Source organism: Tenrec ecaudatus, chromosome 6 (genome assembly GCF_050624435.1).
Source record: "Tenrec ecaudatus isolate mTenEca1 chromosome 6, mTenEca1.hap1, whole genome shotgun sequence".
Lineage (NCBI taxonomy): Eukaryota > Metazoa > Chordata > Mammalia > Afrosoricida > Tenrecidae > Tenrec > Tenrec ecaudatus.
In genome coordinates, this window is record NC_134535.1 from 18,117,620 (window position 1) to 18,129,557 (window position 11,938).

An 11,938-nucleotide genomic window follows, 5' to 3' on the forward strand; every position below is an offset into this window, starting at 1 on the left:
CAAGACTGCAAGAGGGGCTCACACCAGCACTCTCCTATCTAGCTGTCGGTGATGGTGTCCCCTGGGCCCCTCTGTCCAGGGATCTTATCCTCCAGCAGGCTAGCCCGAGCTTCCTGACACCATAGAACTGTGTCCAAAGGGGCAAAAGTCCAAGCACGGAGGCTTCTTGAGCTCCAGCTTGGGAAGTCACACCGCAGCTTGCCATCTCCTATTGGCCACCATCATGTCACAGTTAACATCCAGTGTTCGCTTTCTCTGCACCCAGCACCTTACATGGTGGGGGGTGGGAAGGAGGGCTGCTTTGTTGACACTTGTTTTTTGAACCTTCAACGTTTCAAACACCCAGACACCTCACTGTCATTGATGGTGATGACGCCCAGCTTTTACAAATTAAGTACATAGGGGTCAAGTCCCTTGCCCAAGTTCCCACGGCTGGTAAGCTAGGATGGGACTCGTGACCTCCAGTCCAGTGATCGTGCTAACCACGATTTCTAAAAATTAGACAATACATTCATGTGGCTCAACACATTCAAAGGTCTACGTGTGGCCCCGCCTTGCTCCCTAGCTGGGACCGCCCCTTGGGTCAGCTCCTTGGGTCTCCTTCCAGGGTCACCTGATGCAAATTTGAACTATATGTTCAGATCCCCTCCCAACCTCCTGACACACCATGCTGACACACCCTGCTGGTTTCACTTCACAGTAAGTCCTGGGGATCTTCAATTCACTGAAAGTTTTCTCCTTTTCCCAGCCACGGAGGATTCTTTGGCGCAGTTGTCCTGGCTAACAAATCTACCCTCAACAGAAACTGGCTGTGTGTGCAAAGGAAACGGCCAGGAATAACCTTGAATGCACCCTTCTTGCTTCGTTCTTGACCATGTATGCACATTTAGGTGTAGAGAACACACCGGAAATGGCACTGCTGCAGCCATGGTCTGAATGCATAGTATTTGGTTCGACAGAGATCGGCAAATGGCCCTCCAGGTCAATGTGGCATTGTGTTTCACAACAGAGAATCTCGGATCGGGCTACCTGGGTTCAAATCCCAGCTAACACTTACCAGGTACACAGCTTCAGATACGCAGCTTAACCTCTCTAAGCCTCAATATCCTCCTGCCCCAAGTGGGGAGAATGATACTCACCTCGCATTGTTGTTATGAGGATTACAGTGACTAACCCATAGATGCCGCCTGCATCTAAATATGTATCTGCACGGCCTCTCACGATGTAAAAAAAAAAAAATGAGCCCAGTTAATCACAGGACTTGGGCATTTAAGCCATCCGGGACACTGACCTTATGCTAATCTAGCTAGAAAACCTTACATCTCCCGATTTCTTGCTTTTCAAAATATTGTTTGGTTTTGCAGATAATCTGATTTTACATCTAGAGCATCCATGTCCCCCAAAATACATGAGTCAATGAATGAATTCAACAGATTTATAGGCTAAAAGACTTTTTTAAACATCAAACAAGCTGATAGGGAAATTAAGACAACTATTTCATTTATATAGCATCGAAAAGGTATAAATTACGTAGGAGGAAAGATAACCGAGGAGGTAAAGACTTGGAGGAGGAGGAGGAAGTCCAAAAGTACTGTTACCAGGGCTCCAGTTCGTTCGTAGAAGGGCTTGTCCAAACGAACTGTGCTTGCACACGTCTCCGTGATGCGGGGATGGCCGCAGACAAGCATTCTCACAGACTCATTACGGTGCCGAAGGGGAAAGGGTCCAACCAAAACAGAGACTCCCAAGGAGACCTGCTAAGCAAGTTCCGTTCAAGACAAGTCACTCAGGGTTTATGGAGACCGTTTGGGGAGATTCCCAAGTGTAATCCTGATAAGCTTTCTCCACGGACACAGCACAATCAGGGGACTTAGTAGAAAGAAGTTTTAAGGAAATTGAAAGCTCCATTGGTGAGGAGGAGACCAGGAGTGATGACAAGGACGTTTTTGTCCATCGTGACGTCTTTTTCCTCATTCTACGAGAGTGGCGAGGGCTAGCCTATGGGAAGTTTATCAGGAATTCTTACTCCATCCTGATCTTGCCCCTTCAGACTTTTTATCGCCCAAACTCAAAGGACATTTAAAAGGAGCACCCATCAAGTCCCTCGATGCTGCCCAAACTGCCCTTCTGACAGAATGATGTGGGGGAAGGCTTAGAGACGGACACACTGCCTTCAAAGTGCACAGACCTGCATGGAGGAGGGGTCCAAACAACTGCTTCACACTTTGATGTTTTTGTTTAATAAGGGGTCTATGATTTTTTAAAATCATTCTATTCTATCTTATCATAATCCATACATCCATCCATTGTGTCAAGCACATTTGTACATTTGTTGCCATCATCATTTTCAAAACATTTTCTTTCTACTTGAGCCCTTGGTATCAGCTCCTCATTTTCCCCTCCCTCCCCACCCCTCCCTCATGAACCCTTGATAATTTATAAATTATTATTTTGTCACTGTCCAACATTTCCCTTCACCCACTTGTCTGTTGTCCATCCCTCAGAGAGTGGATTATATGCAGATCCTTGTGATCGGTTCCCCCTTTCTACCCCACCTTCCCTCTACCCTCCTGGTATCGCCACTCTCAGCACTGGTCCTGAAGGGTTCATCCGTCCTGGACTCCCTGTGTTTCCAGCTCTGATCTGTACGCATGTGCATGCTCTGGTCTAGCTGGATTTGTGAGGTAGACTTGGGGTCCTGCATCATTGGGAGGGAGCATGAAAGAACTAGAGGAAAGGGTTATCCTTCATCGTGGGGTCTATGATTTTGTAGCAGTGATTTTTTACTTACTCTTAGTTTACCGAGAACTACAGAACATTAATGAAAAGGAAAAATGTTTTTAACTCGCTGCCATCAAGTCAGCTCCATCTCGTTGTCCATCCCCACAGGACAGGTTAGAAACGCCCCAGGGGGTTTCTGAGACTGTGACCCTTTACAGAGTAGAAAGCCTCCTCTCTCTCCCCTGGAGCAGCTGGTAGCTTCACACGGCTGACCTTGAAGTTAGCAACCCAACTCGTAGCCTCTACACCTGCAGGGCTCCTAGAAATTCAACAAGACCTAATTAAATGAGAAGACATCCCATGTTCATGGGTTGGAATACTTAATAGCAAGCTGACAATACTCCCAAAAGCACGTGACAGATTCATTACAATCCATACCAAAATCTCAATGGTCTTTTTTTTTGGGGGGGGGAGCAGGGTACTTTTATTTCTATTTTTAAAGGGACAGGACACTTTTACCCCACTTCAACCTTGAATTGAGGGGAGGTGGGGGGAAGGCAACTGGAGCCTGGAGAAGGGATTGAGCCTGAGAGAGAAGAAGGAGTTTCTTCTTCTTCAAACCATCCCCCCACCCACCACCACCCTCCATGACGCCTACCCTCACCCCTCCAGTCGCCTCCCTCCCGAGTCCCCTCCACGCTCCTCCTCTCTGGCCACGAGAGAAGGAGAGAAAGCGACCAAAAGCCTCTTAGCAACACAGACTCTTTGCCGCTGCCGGCTGGCTGGTTTGTATGTTTGTTTGTTTTTTGCAAAAATGGAAAAGCTGGTTTTAGAATTCATCTGGAATTGCAAAGGACCCCAAACAGCCAAAATATTATTAAGTTCTATTCAAGTTGTCAGCTATTGACTGAATACCTGCTCCGGGCCTGGGCCTGAATAAGACTGTAAAGAGCAGCCAAGGGCCAAAGGACATTCCTTCTCTGAAGAGGATTTCCATGTTTTTAAAGGACCGATGAGGTCATGTGCACATCTCTTCAACCCATGAAGGAAGGCATGACCTCTTCCTACACAGCTGTCACCTCCGCTAGGCTGGGGCCCTCTGCGGGGGGGGGGGGGCAGGGATGGGGTCACATTCAAGTCCACATGCCCAGCACTAGACATGGCTCACAAAATCTGCTCAGCGAGCAAATGCTGCAGGCTGACCTGAGAGCCAACAGCACACCGTGGTTCAAACAGTAAGCACTACCAGACTCCCCAAAGAGTCCGGAATGGATCATAAAGGTTTCCGAAGAAAGGTGGGAATGAGAAGCCCAGAAGATCAGAGCTGCAAGAAGCCTGAGGGCCAGCACGGTCAATGCCCATCTTGCCCATGAGGTCGGAACTAGCCCAAGGCCGTATAGAGCACATGGGGCTAGAACACAGAGCCCGATTCCCACTCCACTGCGAGAACTTAGTCAGTAGGCACCATCCTGATGGGAGGTAGAAGCCCTCTGCCAGCAGGTCTGTATAGAGAGGCAGGACAGCACTCCGGCCAGGCTGGTGCAGCCACTGCCCGAGCAGCCTGGTCTTGTGGGAAGAGGGTGAGTGTGGGCTGAGCCCTCCAAGGCCCCTCGTGGAGACTTGAACAAGGTAGTGGGCTCGGTGAGCCACTGCCTCTGTGCCAGGCAGTTAGAATTCCAGCTATCACAAAGACATGTTTAGACACGTTTTGTTGGGCATAAACCCATGTATGTGTGAACTGGAACCACATGGTGTTTCTCTTTCACTTTCACGTAGTATCTATAAATGGTCTGCTTCATACCTCTATGTGAGCAAAATTTTTAAGATGCGTTTTTTAAAAAAGCAACAAGTTAAGATAAGAACCGCCTTGCAAGGGTATTGTAACAGTTAAGCTGTGTGGGTCCAGTGGCCAGCATCATGTAAGTGGTTACGATGCCTGGTTTCTAGTCTTGCTGGCATTATAGTGATGGGGCTCTCCCATCTTGCTCTCAAGAAAGCCCCCCCTCCCAATGAAATAATGAAAGGGATAAAGGCCAATGTACATATATGTATATGTTAAGTGTTAAGATAGCAGAAGAACTTTGGGCGACTACTCAAGGACTCTGAACACAAGAACACTTTGTTCTAATAACCTGGCACTCTTTGATACTCACCTTCCCGACACAATCGCTGAAGACAAAAGGGATGCATAAGCAAATGTGAAGAAAGAGGATGGTGCCCGGCTATCAAAAAATATAGCATCTGGGGTCTTAAAGGCTTGAAGTCAAGCAAGCAGCCATCTAGCAGGGAAGCAAATAAGCCCATATGGAAGCAGCACACCAGTCTGTGTGTTCATGAGGTATCGACAGAATCAGGTATCAAAAGATCCCAAACAAACATTTATATCAATGCGAAAGAGGGGGTTTAGAGTGGAGATCCAAAGTCTATCTGTGGACAATTGGACATCCCCCCACACACAGAAGGGTTACAAGGAAGGGACGAGTCAACCAGGGTGCAGTATAGCACTGACAAAACACACATCATTCTCCTAGTTCCTGAATGCTTCCTCCCCCCACTATCATGACCCAGTTCTACCTTACAAATCTGGCTAGATCAGCTTGCACACATTGGCACAGATAAGAGCTCTGGACACGTGGAATTCAGGACAGATAAACCCTCAAGAACAGCTGTGGGAGTAGTGCTATCATGAGGGGAGGGGCTGGGGGGAGGGGGAGAAAGGAGAAACTCATTACAAGGTTGGATATATAGCCCCACCTCCCCCAGGGGGATGGATAACCGAAATGTGGGTGGAGACAACGGCCCTTGTAAGACACAAAATAACAATAATAATATATAATTGAGCAAGGATTCAATGAGGGTGGGAGGGTGGGGGAAGGAGGGGGGGAAGGAGAAGCTGATACCAAGGGCTCAAGTAGAAAGAAAATGTGTTGGAAATGTGGATGGCAACATACGTACAAGTGTGCTTGATACAGTTGAATGATGGATTGTTTTAAGATGTTAAGAGCCCCTCCAATGAAATGATTATTTTTTTAAAAGTTCCCCTCCCCCTCCCCCCCCCCACCTCCTAAGGAGGCTGTCTTCCCTCAACCCACATGCCTTTCTGTTTCAGCAAATCTCGGTCCCTGACGAACAGCCTCAGCACGTCGGACGCATCCCAGCCAGGGGCCCCGAGCGAAGATGAGGCCAAGGCTGAAACCATCCGAAACCTGAGGAAGTCCTTCGCCAGCCTCTTCTCAGACTAAGCCCGCGCAGGTCCCCCACCTGCCACACCTCCTGGCAGGAACAGAATGGAGGGCCTGCGAATATACTTTCTGAATGCCTTTGACCCGGGGACTGATCCGCTCTGTCTCCTCATTCTCGCTGTCCCAGGACATCCCAGCGTTGTCACACTGAGGGGTGGCCCTTTGAGAGTCTCTAGGTTCCTCCTGGTGGGACTTAAAGACAAGTCTCACAGCCCTCTGCGCCCCCACCGCCCACCCCCCATGCTTGCCTCCTCCCTGGCTCCGTAACCAAGTGACTTGTCCCTTTGTGGCTCATTTTCACATGTCTTGTTCGTGTTTTGCTTGCCTTTGGGAAAAGGCTCCTTCTAGGCCCGCAAATGCAGACTTGGGCAGAATTTGCAAACTGATGGAGAAAAGTTAAGCCAAGGAAACCTACCACCCCTCACCCCCACATGCTTGTTCCATCCTGAGCTGCAGCCCACTGCAGGCAAAGGTCCCCACCCACCTGGCCTCCAGTGGGAACTGGATGGCAGGGAAGGAAACCAGGTCCTTGGTGACAAGGGGAGCCTGCTGGATCCCAGGGGAAACCCTGCACCACAGCTCCCATCCACAGTGTGGTCCGAACTCGGACGGCCGAGAGCCAACCACAGGGTCTTCAAGGGATTGTCACCAATTCTCAGAGGAGCAAGAGGTCCTGATCCCCAAGGAAGGAGTTCGGTGGGCTTCTCCACGCAGTCTGTGTGGCACCACGGATTGGCCACCCCAACTGCCCACAGAAATGTCTCTTCCTCCAGGACGTTTGAGGAAGCCGACAGAAGCAGATGCCCAATGGCTCTGGCATGAACAGCCAGCACCAGGAGCCCGGCACTTCACTGGCTGCGTCCAGTGAGACATGACTGCGTTTCTTCCCCGAATAGACTGTGTCCACACGAATAGTGCACACGTTCACGTAACATGCTCAGCGCACGCAGGGATGTGCAGGGAGCTTGCATAGTTTGCAAAAACGTAGACCGCGCGTGTTGCTTGCGTGGACAAACCAACAACGCAGTAAGGGGTTACTAGTTCCTGAAAGGTCCCGTGGTCAGCTATGTCTAGGAAGCCCTGTCTCTATTTCGTTTCCGTAGGTTCATAGTATACGCCCTCCACCCCCGTGTCAAAAGCGCTCGGAATCTATGCAGTCAAGAAACCAGGTTTAACTTCGTTCCACCCGCACTGATTTGACTAAACCAGTTCACTGTAGAGCTGGGAGAAGTAATGTTGACCCCTCACCAATGCGCTTTCCTTCACCTGACGGCCAGGTAGACAGCCTACATCAGTAGATGGGGCTGGGGCTGGTGTTGCGGGAGGGTCTGAAGCCACAAGCACCTGGTGCTAGAAACCCTGTAGGTGCCAGGCCAGCCTCTGGGTCCCCAACAGGCCCAAGGAGATCAGAGATAGCCATGCTGTCTGCCGACAGCCTACTTTGAGACTTGAGGTGGGCCTTTCCTAGTTGTTTGCTGGGGCAAGGGTGGGGGGAGGCCAGTAAACCTAGAAAGGTCCTTAGCCTGAAGCAATTTCCCCATCATGCCCACAAAATGTAAAATGCTTGGTAACCAGCTGAGACCAACCCAAGTCCCTGGTGCATAAGAACAGTCACCTCCGTCTCTTTCCTCCCAAGCCAGACTCTGGTGAGGATGCGGCGGTCAGGGACCCTCTCTGGGTGCATCAGGTCCCCTAGGACCACTGGCTTCAGCACAGCCAGCCTTCCAGCTGGCTTTCCAACAGGCGAGTGGCCAGACTGGCTTGGGGTCTGGCGCTCAGAGATCCACTTGGCCGTCAGAGTTGTCCTCTTCAAACTTACCCTTTGGGGAGGTCCCTTTTCCTCCTGCTTGGGACTCCTGGTCTTAGATCCTGGCCTAAGAGAGACCAGGAAAGCCAGGTGGCTAACTGAACAGCTGGACGCCTCGGTAGGCAGGAGCCTGATTGGCATGGGCTGGCAGCAGCTAAGTACGATGGTCACTCATGTAAGCTAAAAGGAGAACCAGGAAGGGCCAAGTACTTTCTTGTACCCCCTCACTCTCAGCCTCCCCCAAATCACCTTATTCCATCTCTGTGCTCTGTGGGGTTCAGTGTCTCCGGACAGTCACCTGTGGCCTGGCTGGAGCTACCCAGTTACACACCACCTTTTCACATGATCTATGTAACAACGGCATACAACTGGGCTGGTCAGGTGCTACCAGAGGCTTCTCGGGGGCACCTGAAGGCCCGGTGGGCGGGGAGCCCCACGATGGAGCTCCGGTGAGGAGGAAACCCCAACACATCCTGCTGAGATTCCCCAGGGGGGTGTTTCTTTGTCCACCACCATGCCCTTGTCTTAGGGAGGGGAGGGGAGGGGAGGGGAGGGGAGGGGAGGGAAGGGGAGGATAGGGAGCAACTGGGCCAGCGTTTAATGAATGCACTGGAACAGTCTCTCGCTCCTGCCTTCCCTGCCCCTCTTCCGCTCTCCTCCTGCTGCCTGATGACATTCTTTCACAACTCCCTAGCACTTCTGGAGAAATCCAGGTGAGGCGGAAGGAAAGGAGACGAGGAGATGGAATTCCACCGCCTGATGCAGGTCTCTTTTAAAGCGATTTTATGAAAAGAAGTGTCACAGAGGAGTGTGCGACGCTTCGGTGACCGGGAGGTCTGATGACCAGCCACCGGTCCAGAATCCTAGGAGGTCTCATTGCTGGCCTGCACACACCCACAAGTCGGCGTGGGTAATCACTGAGTTGATGGTGTGCGTCTGCAATGCCAGCCCCTAGACCAGTGGTTCTCAACCTTCCTAAAGCCACGACCCTTTTTATCCCCTGAATGACTCTTTTTTTTTTAATCATTTTATTAGGGGCTCATACAACCTTATCACAATCCATACATCAATTGTGTCAAGCACATTTTCATATATGTTGCCATCATCACTCTCAAAACACCTGCTTTCTACTTGAGCCCTTGATATCAGCTCATTTTTCCCCTCCCTCCCTGTCCCTCCTTCCCCTGAACCCTTGATAAGTTCATGTGGTTGTGACGCCCCCCCAACCATCAAATTATTTTCGTTGCTACTTCATCACCGTCATTTTGCTACTGTTATGAATCGGTGACCCGTAAAGGGGTCGTTAGACAACCCCCCAAAGGGGTCACGACCCACAGATTGAGAAGTGCTGTCCTAGGGCTCTGTCCTCTTTCTCCATGGTCCCTGAAGACTGGCTGCACCTGCGAGAGCAGAACTGTGCTCATTTGGTCCTGAGAAAGTAGTTGTCCCTGGTGTGAGCCACGTCATGGGGGAACCGCACCACCAGCCATGAAGAACCCCCTCATGACAAGAGGCCATTTGGATGTTCTTCAGATGACTCGAGGGCCATCCTGGTCAAACGCTGAATGAACTCGTGCCTAATGTGATGGCCGGAACTGCTTCTCTCCGGTGAGGCGTGTGAGGTTAGCTCTTCTTGATGGTGTCACGGCTTATCCAGTCCTCGAGACAGCTTCCCCAGCCCTGCACGAGGGACATTGGACCTCTGCCCACACAATTCCAGCTGAGAGACTGTTTCATTTGGTTGCTATGTTTAAGGAATCTTCCCCCGCATTACCCAGGGGATAGATTTCCCAAGAAGTCATTCTAAGCCACTTCTCTGAAAGAACAATGTGGCATGAAGATTGGAGGCAGGCTTATTAACAGCCTGCAATATGCAAACACAACTTTGCTAGCTGCAAGTGTGCCCGACTCGAAGCACTTGATGAAGATCAAGGACTATCGCCTTCCGGGTGGATCGGAATCAAGGTAAAGAAAACCAAACTCCTCACACCTGGATCAATAGGTAACAGCACGATAGAATGAAAGAAGATTGAAGTTAGCAAGGATTTCATTTTGCTTGGATCACAATCAGTGCTCAGGGAAGCAGCCGTCAGGAGATCAAAAGGCACATCGCGTCGGGCAAATCTGCTGCACAAGCCTTCTTTGAAGGGTTGAAAAGGAGATATTCCACTCTGAGGACTTAGGTGAGCCTGACCCAAGCCATGACATGTTCCATCGCCTCACGTGCATAGAAAAGTTGGACATTGAATCAGGAAGTCTGCAGGAGAATCACGGTGCCAGTGAAGGATGACTGGGAGCACCAACAGAGTGCTCCTTAGAAGGAAAGATGGTGAGACTCTGTCTCAGATACTTTGGACACATTGTCAGGAGAGACCAGTCCCTAGAGAAGGACACCCTGGTTGGGAAAATAAAGGGTCGGCGAAAAAGAGAAGCCTCATGGAGAGGGACTGACACAGGGGCCACACAACGGGCTCAGGACTGGGCAATGTTTCTGTTGTGTAGACGTGGGAACTGACGTTCTGAAAGATTAAAGGGTGAAACTGCTAGGGCCGGGTGTGAACACCATAACCCCCCCCCCCGCAAGGTTCTAGACTGGTGGACAGTCCAGGAAACACTGCTCCCATGGAGATGAAGGCCCACAATGGACATCCTACGGTGCCAGCAGAGTCAAGAGGTTCACACAGCTACAAACACAAGTGTTGTCAGGCTGGACAAGGCTTCTCAGAAAGTGGACCATTAAGCCATGGGCCATGGTCAGGACTAGTGACACAGACAGACGAGTCCTCGTTTCAGACTCAGGGCTGCACAATGCCCAGCCGGCACGGCTTCCCCAGGTGTTTTGAATACCTATTCAAGTCTGCTCCCAGCAGAGCTGGGGGAGAGAGCCAGCCGGGAGCAGCAGGCTGGCTATGATGGGCGGCAACACAGCTCAGCTGGGAGGCCCTGCCTCTGGCAGGCAAGCCTATAATGCCCACAACCCCCTGTGCAAGCGAGGCAAGTCACGTGGAGACGGAGTAGGAGGGGAAGGGCGTGTCTTAGGTGGGCGAGCCAAATAAGAGGGTTTTCAGAAGGCTGCCCTTTCTAGCGGTCCCCGTGTGAAAAGGACACACCGATCTGTCTTGGTAGAAGCCTGGCCGGAGAACTCCTTAGAGGCCAGCGTGGAGAGACTTCATCTGACAGACTTTGGACACGTGGTCAGCAGACCAGTTTATGGAGGACATCACACCTGGTCAAGCGGAGGCGCCGTGAAAAAGAGCAAGGCCTTCAAGAAGATGGACTGACCCAGTGGCCGCCACGACGGGCCCAGGCCCAGGTCCAGGTGTGAGGCTGGCTCGGGACCGGGCAGGGTTTCGTTCAGTTGTGCAGAGGGTCGCCGTGGGCCGGGGCCGACTCAATGACCCGGAACAAACACCACCACCAAGGGGAGGACGTCACTTGACCATAGGAGAGACTCCAACCAACTGAGAACTGAGTAAGACGACAGGTGATTCGGGAAAACAGGTGGGCAAGAGTTCGGGGCAGGTGGTTCATGGGGAGAGAGGAACTCTGGAGCGGGGAGCTGAAGCTCCTCCGTAGCTGTGGGCAGAGAGAAGGGGCTACAGTGAATCTCAAAGGCCTGGCAAGCTTGAAAGACTGCAGCCCAGCCACGACAGAGCTGCCACAGCCTGTCCCACGGGCAGGGCCCAGAGGGCTTTCAGGGCAGAGGTCCCAGGGCTCTGGAAGCTCACTCCAGAGACCAGCCCTCCCAGCACCAGGGAGCAAACCAGCCACTCGGGCTCTATGCAACTTCCTCAGACGTCATGCTGTCATCTGCAGGGAGACTCCATGAGGAGGTGGCTCCAAATCGTGACACATGCGGTCCTGCAGCCATGGCTTTTCTTCATCCTTCGGAGCCAGCTAGACTGCCAAGTGGCAAGACTGTCCAGCAGGTGCTTGGCAGCCACGAGGAGATGCAGGCATTCAGTGGAAGGTTAGATGCTAATAGACATGGGACTTCGGGCATTGGGTGACAAGCAAGTCAACTAGGTCCATTTCCCCGCATATTGGATAAAGGACCACCTCCCCGGGGCTTCCCAGGGCAAACCAACACAGCTGCCATCACTTACAAGTGGACTCTCCAGCCTTGTACTCTGCTCTGGAGCAGGCAGGCCGCAGGGAGCTGACAAGC

The 11,938-nt window shown here is 51.5% G+C and overlaps 1 protein-coding gene across 2 annotated transcripts in view; it reads left to right on the forward strand.

The window, feature by feature from the left end:
- SYN3 (synapsin III) overlaps positions 1–5,963 on the forward strand; it is a 511,043-nt gene extending 505,080 nt beyond the window's left edge. For both annotated transcript variants that reach the window (XM_075552698.1, XM_075552697.1), the window contains one exon: positions 5,831–5,963. In XM_075552698.1, coding sequence (XP_075408813.1) covers positions 5,831–5,963 — 133 coding nt within the window. The remainder of the gene's footprint in view (positions 1–5,830) is intronic.
- Positions 5,964–11,938: the final 5,975 nt, after the last annotated feature.